An 11,227-nucleotide genomic window follows, 5' to 3' on the forward strand; every position below is an offset into this window, starting at 1 on the left:
CGTTATAAAGAAAAGGATATGAGACTTGAATGAAGAGAGATGGGTGAGTTTCTATGAAGTGGTGGAGAAGAAAGAAAATGTAAAAAGAGGTGAGAAGTGAATGGAAGGGATGATTTATTTTCCACGTGTAGGCTTAGGAAGAAATATGTAAAAGCGAAAACAATTCCCGTAATTAGCTCTCTAATGTAAATTGAAAATTAGCATGAATATAAACTGATGTAGGACAGGTTGGGTAAGGCTGATGTAGGGTTAATCTAATGAATAATTTGAGGTTTTAGGTCTGAATTTCAGATTAGAATAATCTGAAAATCAGATCTGCAATAAGAATTAAAAGACAATAAAGAAAACTTTTAAGAGTCACACGTAGAATGCCTAGGAGTCACACCTAGAAAATTGAGTTGCACAATTCGTCAAAGATTGCTGAAAAACAATATTATTTTTATTATCAAAATTAAGTGCCGAAACATAACAATAGACTAGCTATTTATAGACTTAAAACTAATCCTAATACTAATAGGATTTGAAATCCTCTTCTAAACTAAATAGGACTTTTAAACTAACTAGGACTTCTAAGCTAGATAGAACTTCTAACTAAATAGGACTCCTACTAAAAATAAAAAATTATTCTGCTTCAGTATTGCAGAAATCAGAAATTACAAAAGTACCCTTCACGTTCTCCATCATTCTCCCCTGCTAAAAAAAACCCGACTCCGACGAGTTAAAAGCATGAAATTGATCATAAAGAATTGATTCAACTGCTGAATTTTCCACTTCCCTTGCAATGGCAGCGAACATAATTTATATTTTTGTTTTCTACTTCAAACTTCTTCTTGGTAAGGATATTAAGATATTTCTTTTGACCATCGCCTTTCATTTTAGTTGATGGCTGACAACCGTTCTTGTACTTCTTAATATCAAGGGAACTCATTGGTTTCATAACATAGTTTGTCTTTCCAATTGAGAAAGAGTATGAGTTCTCCTTTCCATTATGATGCACATTGTGATCGTAAAGCCATGGCCGACCTAGAAGAATATGAGTTACATGCATAGGAACAATATCGCAAAGTATTGAATCGCTATAACCACCACACTTAAAGCTAACAAGACAACGACGAGTGACGGGAATAGTTGGAGTTGTTGATCCAAGCCACTTTGTAAGGATGAGGATGTGGTTCGGATTAAAGATTCAAACGCTCTACTGTGGAGGTTGATACTAAATTCATGCAACTTACTCCATCAATAATAAGCTTCTTTGGTTGATCACCACAATGTACTAAAGTTTGAAAAATTGAAGTTCGACGCCAATCTTCTTCTTTTTCAGCTTTAGGAGCTGTTAGAATGCGCCTCACAACTGAAAGAAAAGTAGAATCAACACCCTCATCTTGTAGATCATCATCCTCATAACCTTCGAATTCATCTAAATTAGGATCTTGTGATGCGCCTTCTTCATCCAATCTTTTTTCTTTAATAAATAAGTTTTGCTTCTTTGGACATTGATATGCCATATGTCCGGATTCTCCACATTTGAAACATTCATTACCTCTATTTTTAGAATTTGTACCATTTGAGAAGGAGGGCTTCGAGTTGTTAGAGCGATTATATGGTTGTGAATTGTTAAATTTGGTATCTCGATTATCTCCAAATCCTTTTTGAGTTGCTGCCTCTTCGGCTTGAATTCCAAATTGCTTTGGAGGGGGCTGATTCAGACCTTCTTCTATATCAAGAGACACTTGAAATATATGATCTAAAGTTGCCAGATGTTGTCTAAACAACTCTCTCCTAGTATCAACTCTTAACCCCGCTTTGAATCGAGCCATTGTTTGCAAATTATCTTCCTTAAGTTGGCTGCGTACTGTTAATTCTTCAAACTTTTGCATATACTCAGTCACAGACATGCTTCCTTGCCTCAAGGCATATGCCTGTTCTCGCATCTTATCAAGATAATTAAAAGGCATATACTTTTCTCGCAATCTTGCTTTCAAATCTTGCCAAGTACTTGTGGGTGGAAGTCCAGCCCTTTCTAGTTCGTACTCAACACTATACCATCATATTTTTGCTAATCCGATCAGCTTCATCTTGGCAAATCGGACTCTTCGATTATCCTCCATGTTGTACCAATCGAAATAAGATTCGATACTATGCAGCCAATCAGAAAATACTGCAGGGCTTATGTTGCCTTCAAAGTTCGGAACATCTACTTTAACTTTCTTGGTGATGTCTCCAGCCATATCTTGCTCGTGATGTCGGTTTTGAAAATTGGGATGTTCCCTGTTATTTCTGCCTACAACTGGTAATTGATGGGCGTTCCCTGCAGCAGCTGGAAGTTGAATAATAGGCTGAGCAGCCTGTTGTTGAGCTAGTTGAAGGTTCCGTATCATTGTTGCCAACTCATTGAACCTTGTTTCCAACGCATTTGTAGTACTAGTCAACCCAGTTCGTAATTCAGCAAAAACAACCTCATTATTTTGTTGCATCTCATCTATTTGTCGCTGAAATCCCTCCATCTTTGATTTCACTTCAGCATTCGTCACCATTCTTACGGAATTTGTGTATTGCTTCAAGGATCTTGAAGCTTTGATACCAAAATTGATGTAGGACAGGTTGGGTAAGGCTGATGTAGGGTTAATCTAATGAATAATTTGAGGTTTTAGGTCTGAATTTCATATTAGAATAATCTGGAAATCAGATCTGCAATAAGAATTAAAAGAAAATAAAGAAAACTTCAAAGAGTCACACTTAGAATGCCTAGGAGGCACACCTAGAGAATTGAGTCGCACAATTCGTCAAAGATTGCTGAAAACAATATTATTTTTATTATCAAAATTAAGTGCCGAAACATAACAATAAACTAGCTATTTATAGACTTAAAACTAATCCTAATACTAATAGGATTTGAAATCCTCTTCTAAACTAAATAGGACTTCTAAACTAACTAGATTTCTAAGCTAAATAGAACTTCTAACTAAATAGGACTCCTACTAAAAATAAAAAACTATATTTCTGCTGTAGTATTGCAGAAATCAGAAATTACAAAAGTACCCTTCACGTTCTCCATCAGTAAACATATGAGAACGTTAGCATTTTTTATAGTAATTGAACATGATTAGTTCAATTGTGTAATTTTCTCTAAAAATATTATATAGGACCATTTAGGCGATTTGTGTGGCTAAAATGAGCTTATTTAGGTGTGCAGCCCATTTAGTCTAATAAATTAAATTTTATTTATCTCCTATTTAAAAGTTTTAGTCTTATTAGAATAGGGTTTCCTATTTAAAAGGATTGTTTCTATAAATAGCTGAAATATTTTATTCAATGAAGTACATATCATTTATCAAACAAATCAAAAATCAAGTACCAAAATTCTACTTTGATTCCTTAACCTCCAAATTGATACTTTTAACTTTAACACTACTCCTGCTTGAACCTCTGGGTTCCCGGATTTGTACCCACCTGACACTAGTCCACTTGAATCTATAGGTTCCTAGATTAGTACCTATCTGCGAGTAAATCCCGTAAGGACCTTATGTTCCCAGATTAATTTGTATCTGAACGTGACTCCCGAATTACACTTTGTAACCTTTAAATCGAACTCAGGTTAACTGATTAAAGCATCAAACCTAAACAAAACCTATCTATAATTCTAAAAATTTGAGCTTGGAAACATTCTAACATAAACAAGTTATAATAGACCATAAGGTTAAAATAAAAAGGTTAATTATTAAAAGGTAGACATGAAAACTTGATTTAAAACTTGAAGAGTTTATGCTAAAAAAAACTCGAGTCACTAACATAAACAATTAAAATTTTGAGAGATTCCGTGTAATTTTTTATTTTTACTTTTTTGAGAGGAATTTTTTATTTTCAATTTCTAATTGAACCCAACCAAATTAAATCAATTTCTTTTTTAAACCCTAATTGAACATATAACAATTTAGTTACTCAATCAAATTCAAAATAACTCAACCCAAAACCATAATATAAAATTGTCCAATTCAAACCCAAATCGCTCATTCAAAACCACCCATTTGCCATCACTAATTAAATTGATGTGGCGCATAAAGTGTGGGTATTTTTACGAAATTAAACCAATTAAAGTGTAGACAACATTAGCCTTATCCCCTCCAACATGATGCTTTCTTGTGCTGCCCAGTCGTCTGTTTACTGTATCTCTGATTTTCCTAAACTACATTTACACAGTCACCCGCTTGTGCTCACCAGACCAAATTTGTCAACTAAATTTGGTGCTCTGAAATCCTGTCCTGTTTCAGATAGAAGAAGGTTAGCTTCAGTTTGCTTCTTCAGCGCTGGTCAAAATTCCAATGGGGAGGTTTGTTTTTCTCTACTCTTCATACTTCACCTTCTTCAAACAATTTTGATGAGTTCAATGTGTTTTCATTAGGAAGATGGATCGGATTGGCCTATACTTCAGAGATGGAATGTGCCTTGGCAATGGCAAACTGCTTCCTTAACCTCACTCGCTTGCGGATTAAGGTTTCCTTTTCTTCATTCATGTCTTAATTATCCCTTACTTGGCATTGGTTTTTCGAAAAGATGCTAACTTTTCGGCAGGCAGTTTTGCTTTGACAGGACTCGTAGAGACAGCTGCTGTACCGCTCCTAGGAATTAAAATTGAAGAACTCAGTCTAGACGAAAAGGCCGAGTTGCTGCTTTTGGACCAAAGGTATTTGGATTTTCGACAATCGCGTTTCTATTTTAGGAATGCTGCTTTAGAATGTGAACAGATTGTAACTAGAATACATTGGAACTAAGAAATCCGTAAATGTGCTATGCTCCATTTAACATAGCGGTGAAGTATGGGTGGTACCAACTCGGTGTTAAGGTTCTTAATCCAGAGGATGAAACATTTCTTACAGTTTCCTTTTTACTTTGATGCAGCATTACCACCGCGGTTGTACTTGGAGTTATTTATAGTATCACCAACGCGTTCCAACCACTTCCTGAAGATATCTTTCGCTATGGTATAATGTTTTAAATGCTATGCATTGTGTGATCCCATCAATTTGATTGCCTAGGCTGGAATAGGATGAAATACCGTCTCTTAGTATTCCTGCATTGCTTTTTAAAATCTACATTTTTCTAATTCTTAGATATAATGTAGAATTTTGCTGTTTTAGATTTGAGGGAACCTTTCAATCTACAAAATGGGTGGCTTCTATGGGCAGTGATTGGTCTTGTCGGGGCTCTACTTGCTATTGCGTTGACAGGGATTGCAATGTCTACAATAAATGGCGAGCCTCCACAAAGAGAGGTTACAAATTAATTTTCGCTGAAATTGTTTCTATCTGTATGTGCAAGGATATAATGATAGTTATCATTGTGATATTTGAAAGACCATCATGGATATTTTTCTTTCATAGTCATTTGCTACAATCTATTCTTCATTACTTTACCACATTTAATGAAATTTGTGTTGCTGTGCAAATCCTTCGTTGAGTCTAGTATTAAAAGCCATAGATCAAATTGAAAACAAGCTAACGAGTTGTTTATTTGGGGGAAATAGAATTTATTATTAGCTGTACTTTGCTTTCTTAAATAAAGGCATTGACTCAGTTGATGTTCTGTATGGATTATTGTGAATATCAGAGATTTTCTATCTAATGCGAGGTAAATTTTTTCATCTATGTAATGCGGTTACAGACTGATGCGCTTGTTCGGCTTCTTCCTTTAATTGGATCTTCAAGTATCAGGTACTTAAAGCAACGCGTTTTCCATACGTCATATATCTTGTGAGTTCAACATGCGTAAGCAGCTAATGATGCTTTCCAGTGAGGTGTACTCTCAAGTCTTTCCATCTTTTGGCCTAGTTATTAAAAAAGGAAACTAATCATAAGGATTGCCACTGTAGCACTGCTTGTTTGTTGGTCATCACTGGTGTTCTTGCTCCAATTCTAGAGGAGACTATTTTTCGAGGATTTTTCATGGTTTCTTTGACAAAGTGGTATTGTTCTGTCACCTCTTTTGAACTAAGCATTCCTTTAGTCTGCTTTCATGCATATGGGTGTGGATAGAGAGGGATTTATGTTATTGTTTTAAACTGCAATAATATAGCAATTAGACAATGAGGATGCTAAAATGAACATCACATTTGATTTTGTGACTTTAAATTGAGATTGATGGAGAGCAAAAAGAATTTGTAAGATTACTATTTTAACGTACCAAAAAGAGTTACATGGTAGTACTAATTATATTGGTGAATCGAAACTAATTTTCCTATTCCCACTTTGATTATCTGACCATTTCTTACCAGCTCCCTCTGTCTATATGAGTCATATACTCTCATTTTTCTGCAGGGTACCGACACCAATTGCTGTCTTGATCAGTGCTGCCGTATTTGCAATAGCGCATCTAACTCCTGGAGAATTTCCTCAGCTGTTTGTGTTAGGTAACTTCTAACATGGAGACTGCTGTGCGTCATATTCCGACTTCAATTTAACACATATTATAACATATTCCAAACGTGAGAGGAACTTCATTACTGTCCCAGGTACCGCTCTTGGATTATCATACGCTCAAACTCGCAACCTTGCAACCTCAATTACAATTCATGCTTTCTGGAACTCAGGGGTAATCTTGATTCTTACCTTGCTTCAGGTACATTACGTCCTTCTCCTTGGCAATTTATATATTGATTGGCTTCAAATTTGGCCTTTTGTTGTTTATATATCATAGTAAGGCAGCAAATGTTGATCGTAGTAGCATTTTGTTGCTGTTGTCAGCCAAAAGTACTGAATAAGATAAGCAATTCTGCGTTTTCTGTTTGTCGTATGTGCACAGCTTCAAGGATATGATATCAAAGAAATATTGCAGGCAACCTGAGAGTGGCCAAGAACCTTATCTATCAAGCAGTCCAGGACTAATTTCTCGTACGCCATATGGGGCTTTTCTGCCTCTTTGCACAAGTGTTTAAACGAGCCAGTATAAATTAGAAAAAGGTTTGGTGCAGGATGTGGCTATGTAAAGTTTGCTATTACATTAAGTGAAACGACATAAGATGTTTATCACAGAATTTGATTAACAAATTTGTTTGTTTAAAATTCATAAGAAATGGTAATGATTTGGAGACTGCGTTAGTGCAATAAAGTTGTAGGTGTTGGATCAAAATCTTTCATTAATTATAAATCAATAAAGGTTCATTCTGTTCCTCGAACTTGATACATAGGATCCAAAGAGTCTAAACTCGTGGTTTTAAACAAAAAACACCCTCAACTTATCAATAATAGATCAATTTACATCTTTTAACATCAAGACTGATGTTTGGATGAGGTTTAAATTGATCAAAAATTAATAAAGTGTGGATTATTTTTCAAAACCACGAACTTGATTTTTTTTTTTTGATCTTTGGTTAACTATTCATCTTTTGTGCCAAATTGGATAGGCAAAAAATTTAAAATACTAATCTAGATTCAATGGCCGGAGAATGCCTTTGCACATCATTACCCTTTTACTATTCATTCAATTGTTTGCAATTTTAGATAGAGTTAGCGGTGCTGGGAGACGCACGATCCAGAGCAATGGCATTCCTGTTAATAAATTTTGAGATAATATTATTAATTACAAGAATTAGTCTGAGACACCTTTTCAATTTTCAGACAGTGATCAGATTCCATCATGTATTAATAGCAACTATATAAATTAGTGAATGGAGTTTGAATACTACTGTAAACACTTCTGTTACGGATAGCAAGAAAAGCGAGTGTATAATGATGATTTCTAGAGACACGTCAAAGTGACGAGCTGTCGATCCATTTGAAGAAATTCAAAGGACTAAATTGACGCATAGTAAATTTGAGAGATTGAATTGTAGTTGTTGAAAATAACCCATTAAAATTCAAAAAAAAAAAACTGCAGATATAAGTATTAAAAATTAAATTAATCCCCAAATTTTAGATTTGTGGGTCAATTTGTTCAATTACAAGATTTGAATAAAATAATGTGCGAAAGTTATAACTTCATAGCCAGTTTAGCCACATTTTATACTTTTAGGGGAAAAAGTTGCACTTTTACCAAATTCTCAGCAGTTCGCCTAGTTAATTTAATAAATTAATTTTATCATTGAGATAGCTAAACCTTAACCAAACCCTAAACCTAGCTAATGACCCCCTATAAAATGCTATCTTAAGCCAATTTTAAAAGGGGAGAGCAGTTATCGATAAAAGATAAATCATTTAAATATTAATATGTTGAATCTCTCAAAGTATTATAATTTTCAGCCTATATTCAGTCTAAAATTCAATCAAGAACATGAAATTCAATTAATCAAATCAAAAAATTCGAAGATTTGAACCACTTCCAAACATATCGCGTAAGTTTTTTTTGTTCCTTAATTATGTGCTTCACTTGATTTGCTTACGTGTTTATAAGCTTTTAATGTTCTTTCTTTATAAGTCGTAGATTCTCAAAATCACTTTTTAGATCCGTTTTTAGAATAAAATTCAGATTTTTATGTATCTGTGATTATTTCTTTCAAATCTTAATTGGCTTTATTTAGTTGTGTTTTTGTATGAAAGTTGACCCAAATTGAAAAAAAGTATGATTTTTTTTTACAACCATTCCAAAGAGGCGCAAGTGCCTTTCCTGAAAGCGTACAGCAGGGGGCGAGAGTCCAGATCGTATACCTCAATTTAAAATCAAAATACACAATTCGGGTGTTGATCACATAAACACGATCATATAGGAACAATGTATCATCTATTTTTATAGCAAGCATCTAGGAATCAAAAAAGAGTATCTCTGTCAATTTTCCAATCATTATTGTAGTCCCAAAAGTGATCCGCTCGGGTTCCTATTATCAAAAGACCAAGGCTCAACTCTCACCACGATCATCTCCTTGCTTGGATGTTTAAAAATGTGACCAAGTCTTATTGCTTTTGTGATTTATGAAGGCCAAACCCATCTAGAGGCCCCCTGTACTTTACACTTTTTTTTTCCGTAGGTCCTTATACTTCATTTTTGTCTTATATGATCCCTCTACTTACCTATTTTTATTTTTCAGGTCCTTTTTGAGTTTTTTCCAATCATTTTGTGTGATTGGAGGAAAAAAAAATTGTAAGTATAGGGACTGGAGGAAAAAACATTTGTAAGTAGAGGGACTGGAAAAAACTCAAAAAGGACATGCATATCGAAAATAGGTAAGTAGAAGGACCAGATAATACAAAAATGAAGTATAAGGACCTACGAAAAAAAAGTGTAAGCACAGGGACCTCTAGATGGGTTAAGCCATTTATGAACATGTATAACTTTATACTTGAACTTTCTTCAAGTAACCCTAGAGTTCTCAAAACAATCACTTAAAAGAGTAAGTTGATACTCTCAATAATTAGCAACTTCCATAACAGCTCTTGCATATAGTTATAGTTCTACGCTTTGCTTGTTTCAAGCATAAATTCATGAGAGAATATGTAGTGTTGCAGTACTTTGCACATCCACATTTTCTCTCCTTATATAGGCAAGAGCATTAGCTCTCCATAAGACACATGCTTAACTAAGTATCATACATTAAATTTTGCATTGTTACTTCATGGTTAAGCGTCAACACACTTTCATGCCTGATAACACATAACAAGCTTATTGTTAGTAGTATGTTCCCTAGGATCACTTTGTTTGTATACTTGTATAAATAAATCTCATTCGTAATATGTTTTATTTGAATTAAATGTCTCATTAACCAAGTGTTTATTTATCACATATTGTAATACCCCGTATTTTTATAAGCTGTCAGGACCCAAATTATTGAGCCGAGACCAGCGTTAGGGAATGGGAGTGATAGCTCCGAAATCCGTAGCAAGCCTAAAACCACTAATAATTTTTCGCATTTAAAAGTATAATATTATATACAAAATATTTTCGAAAAACTCTTTTAAATAATACATTTATAATTATTAAAATATCATGTTAGAGTTTACATTAAAAAATCAATTACTTGAAATCAAATCACAGTTCTTCTATTGACGCCTACTGACTACTGCAGCTCTAGGAACTCATACTTGTGCAAGTCCAACGACTTATGGCACAATGAAGGTGGTTTGTCTGATCCGACTCCGGCTACCTGAAAACATCAGAGTGAGGGGTCAGTATTTGAGAAAATACTGAGTGAGTATGCAACTTATAATCGGTATTATCAAAATACACATAGCATACTCAAACATATATATTTATCTCAATATAATATGAAAATAACATAACACTCATAATAACAGATCCGTCCGAAACCCTAATCTTAAACTCTTAACTTATCTTATTCCGAATATTCGAATCAAACTGATCCAAATGGCCCGACCCGCGAGTGTTCACACTCTACCTCGTCGATCGCGACCTATCTCTTAATCCCAAGTGTGAGTCCAACTCACTGGTGGGTCCAACCCACTAGATACGGGGCTCAAGTTACACCGTAACCGAGTTCTCGCTCGTATCGCATTCATATCATATGCGCATTTCGTAATCTCATAGACAATCTAGACACGCTAAACTGACTCAAATACTGGTGATCACACAGCCTATTGACACCCAATAGGTAGTTGGTTTCTTCGGATCGCACACTAGATATTCATATTCAAAACGATGAATATAACAACATTCATGTAATCGAATTCACCGAACGTAATATCTTATACGAGCAAATCATATATAATGCGATGTATTAATAATATTCATAATATATGAAAATAACTTTTATAATAATAATACGCGAAAGTAAATTGCCACTCACAGTGACCGCTTTCCGAATAACAATAATAATATAAAGATCCCATGAACACGAGCTCCATATGTTGTTTGATCACGTTGCTATTCCAGCTCATCGGCCTGGTAGCTCGTCGATTCGTTAGCTACTTAGTCGAATTACCTGTACGTTTAATCCATAAACGTAGGCTTAATATCAAAACCCTAAGTTATAAACTTAGGTTAATATAATCGTATTTCAAATACGATTCTTAACTTTAATAGTATTCTAATACTTAGTCGAGATATTCGTTATATCTCTTATTCATCGATTCTTAAACTTAGGTTCCTTATATCTCGAAACCCTAGTCGAACACGTTATGTTCGATATCCAAATTTCTCGTTTTCGGGGTCTGTATTTCCTTTTTAATGTCCGACATTCTCAAAGTCGGAAATTAGGTCTAAACGGGGCAAAATGGCCCAAACAGGCGCGATTGCTGGCTGTGCGAGCGCCCGAAGGATCCCGTGCATACGCACGGCCCAGTGTGTG

The 11,227-nt window shown here is 34.8% G+C and overlaps 2 protein-coding genes across 2 annotated transcripts; one reads left to right on the plus strand and one right to left on the minus strand.

Moving 5' to 3' along the window:
• Positions 1-751: 751 nt before the first annotated feature.
• On the minus strand, positions 752-2,534 carry LOC126687661 (uncharacterized). The gene is made up of 3 exons (XM_050382218.1): positions 2,116-2,534; positions 1,233-2,037; positions 752-1,150 (listed from the first exon to the last, which is right to left on the minus strand). Exons 1-3 carry the CDS (start codon positions 2,532-2,534, stop codon positions 752-754), a joined length of 1,623 nt encoding a protein of 540 aa, XP_050238175.1.
• Positions 2,535-4,026: 1,492 nt separating this feature from the next.
• LOC126653911 (uncharacterized) lies at positions 4,027-7,122 on the plus strand. The gene is made up of 10 exons (XM_050347908.2): positions 4,027-4,327; positions 4,400-4,491; positions 4,574-4,681; positions 4,897-4,979; positions 5,136-5,269; positions 5,659-5,708; positions 5,867-5,959; positions 6,312-6,403; positions 6,506-6,612; positions 6,796-7,122. The coding sequence occupies exons 1-10, from the start codon at positions 4,127-4,129 to the stop codon at positions 6,835-6,837; spliced, it is 1,002 nt and encodes a 333-aa protein (XP_050203865.1). The 5' UTR covers positions 4,027-4,126; the 3' UTR covers positions 6,838-7,122.
• Positions 7,123-11,227: the final 4,105 nt, after the last annotated feature.

The sequence above is a fragment of the Mercurialis annua genome, linkage group LG6 (genome assembly GCF_937616625.2).
Source record: "Mercurialis annua linkage group LG6, ddMerAnnu1.2, whole genome shotgun sequence".
Taxonomy (NCBI): domain Eukaryota; kingdom Viridiplantae; phylum Streptophyta; class Magnoliopsida; order Malpighiales; family Euphorbiaceae; genus Mercurialis; species Mercurialis annua.

Bases quoted from the DNA above. Each gene is read 5' to 3' on its own strand.
- LOC126653911 (XM_050347908.2), top strand. From the start codon at position 4,127: ATGATGCTTTCTTGTGCTGCCCAGTCGTCTGTTTACTGTATCTCTGAT. The intron at 5,960-6,311 runs GTATTGTTCTGT...ATTTTTCTGCAG, and splicing joins ATGGTTTCTTTGACAAAGTG to GGTACCGACACCAATTGCTG. The intron at 6,404-6,505 runs GTAACTTCTAAC...TTACTGTCCCAG, and splicing joins TCCTCAGCTGTTTGTGTTAG to GTACCGCTCTTGGATTATCA.
- LOC126687661 (XM_050382218.1), bottom strand. From the start codon at position 2,534: ATGGTGACGAATGCTGAAGTGAAATCAAAGATGGAGGGATTTCAGCGA. The intron at 2,038-2,115 runs GTACAACATGGA...ATGATGGTATAG, and splicing joins ATCGAATCTTATTTCGATTG to TGTTGAGTACGAACTAGAAA. The intron at 1,151-1,232 runs GTAAGTTGCATG...ATCCTTACAAAG, and splicing joins AGAAGCTTATTATTGATGGA to TGGCTTGGATCAACAACTCC.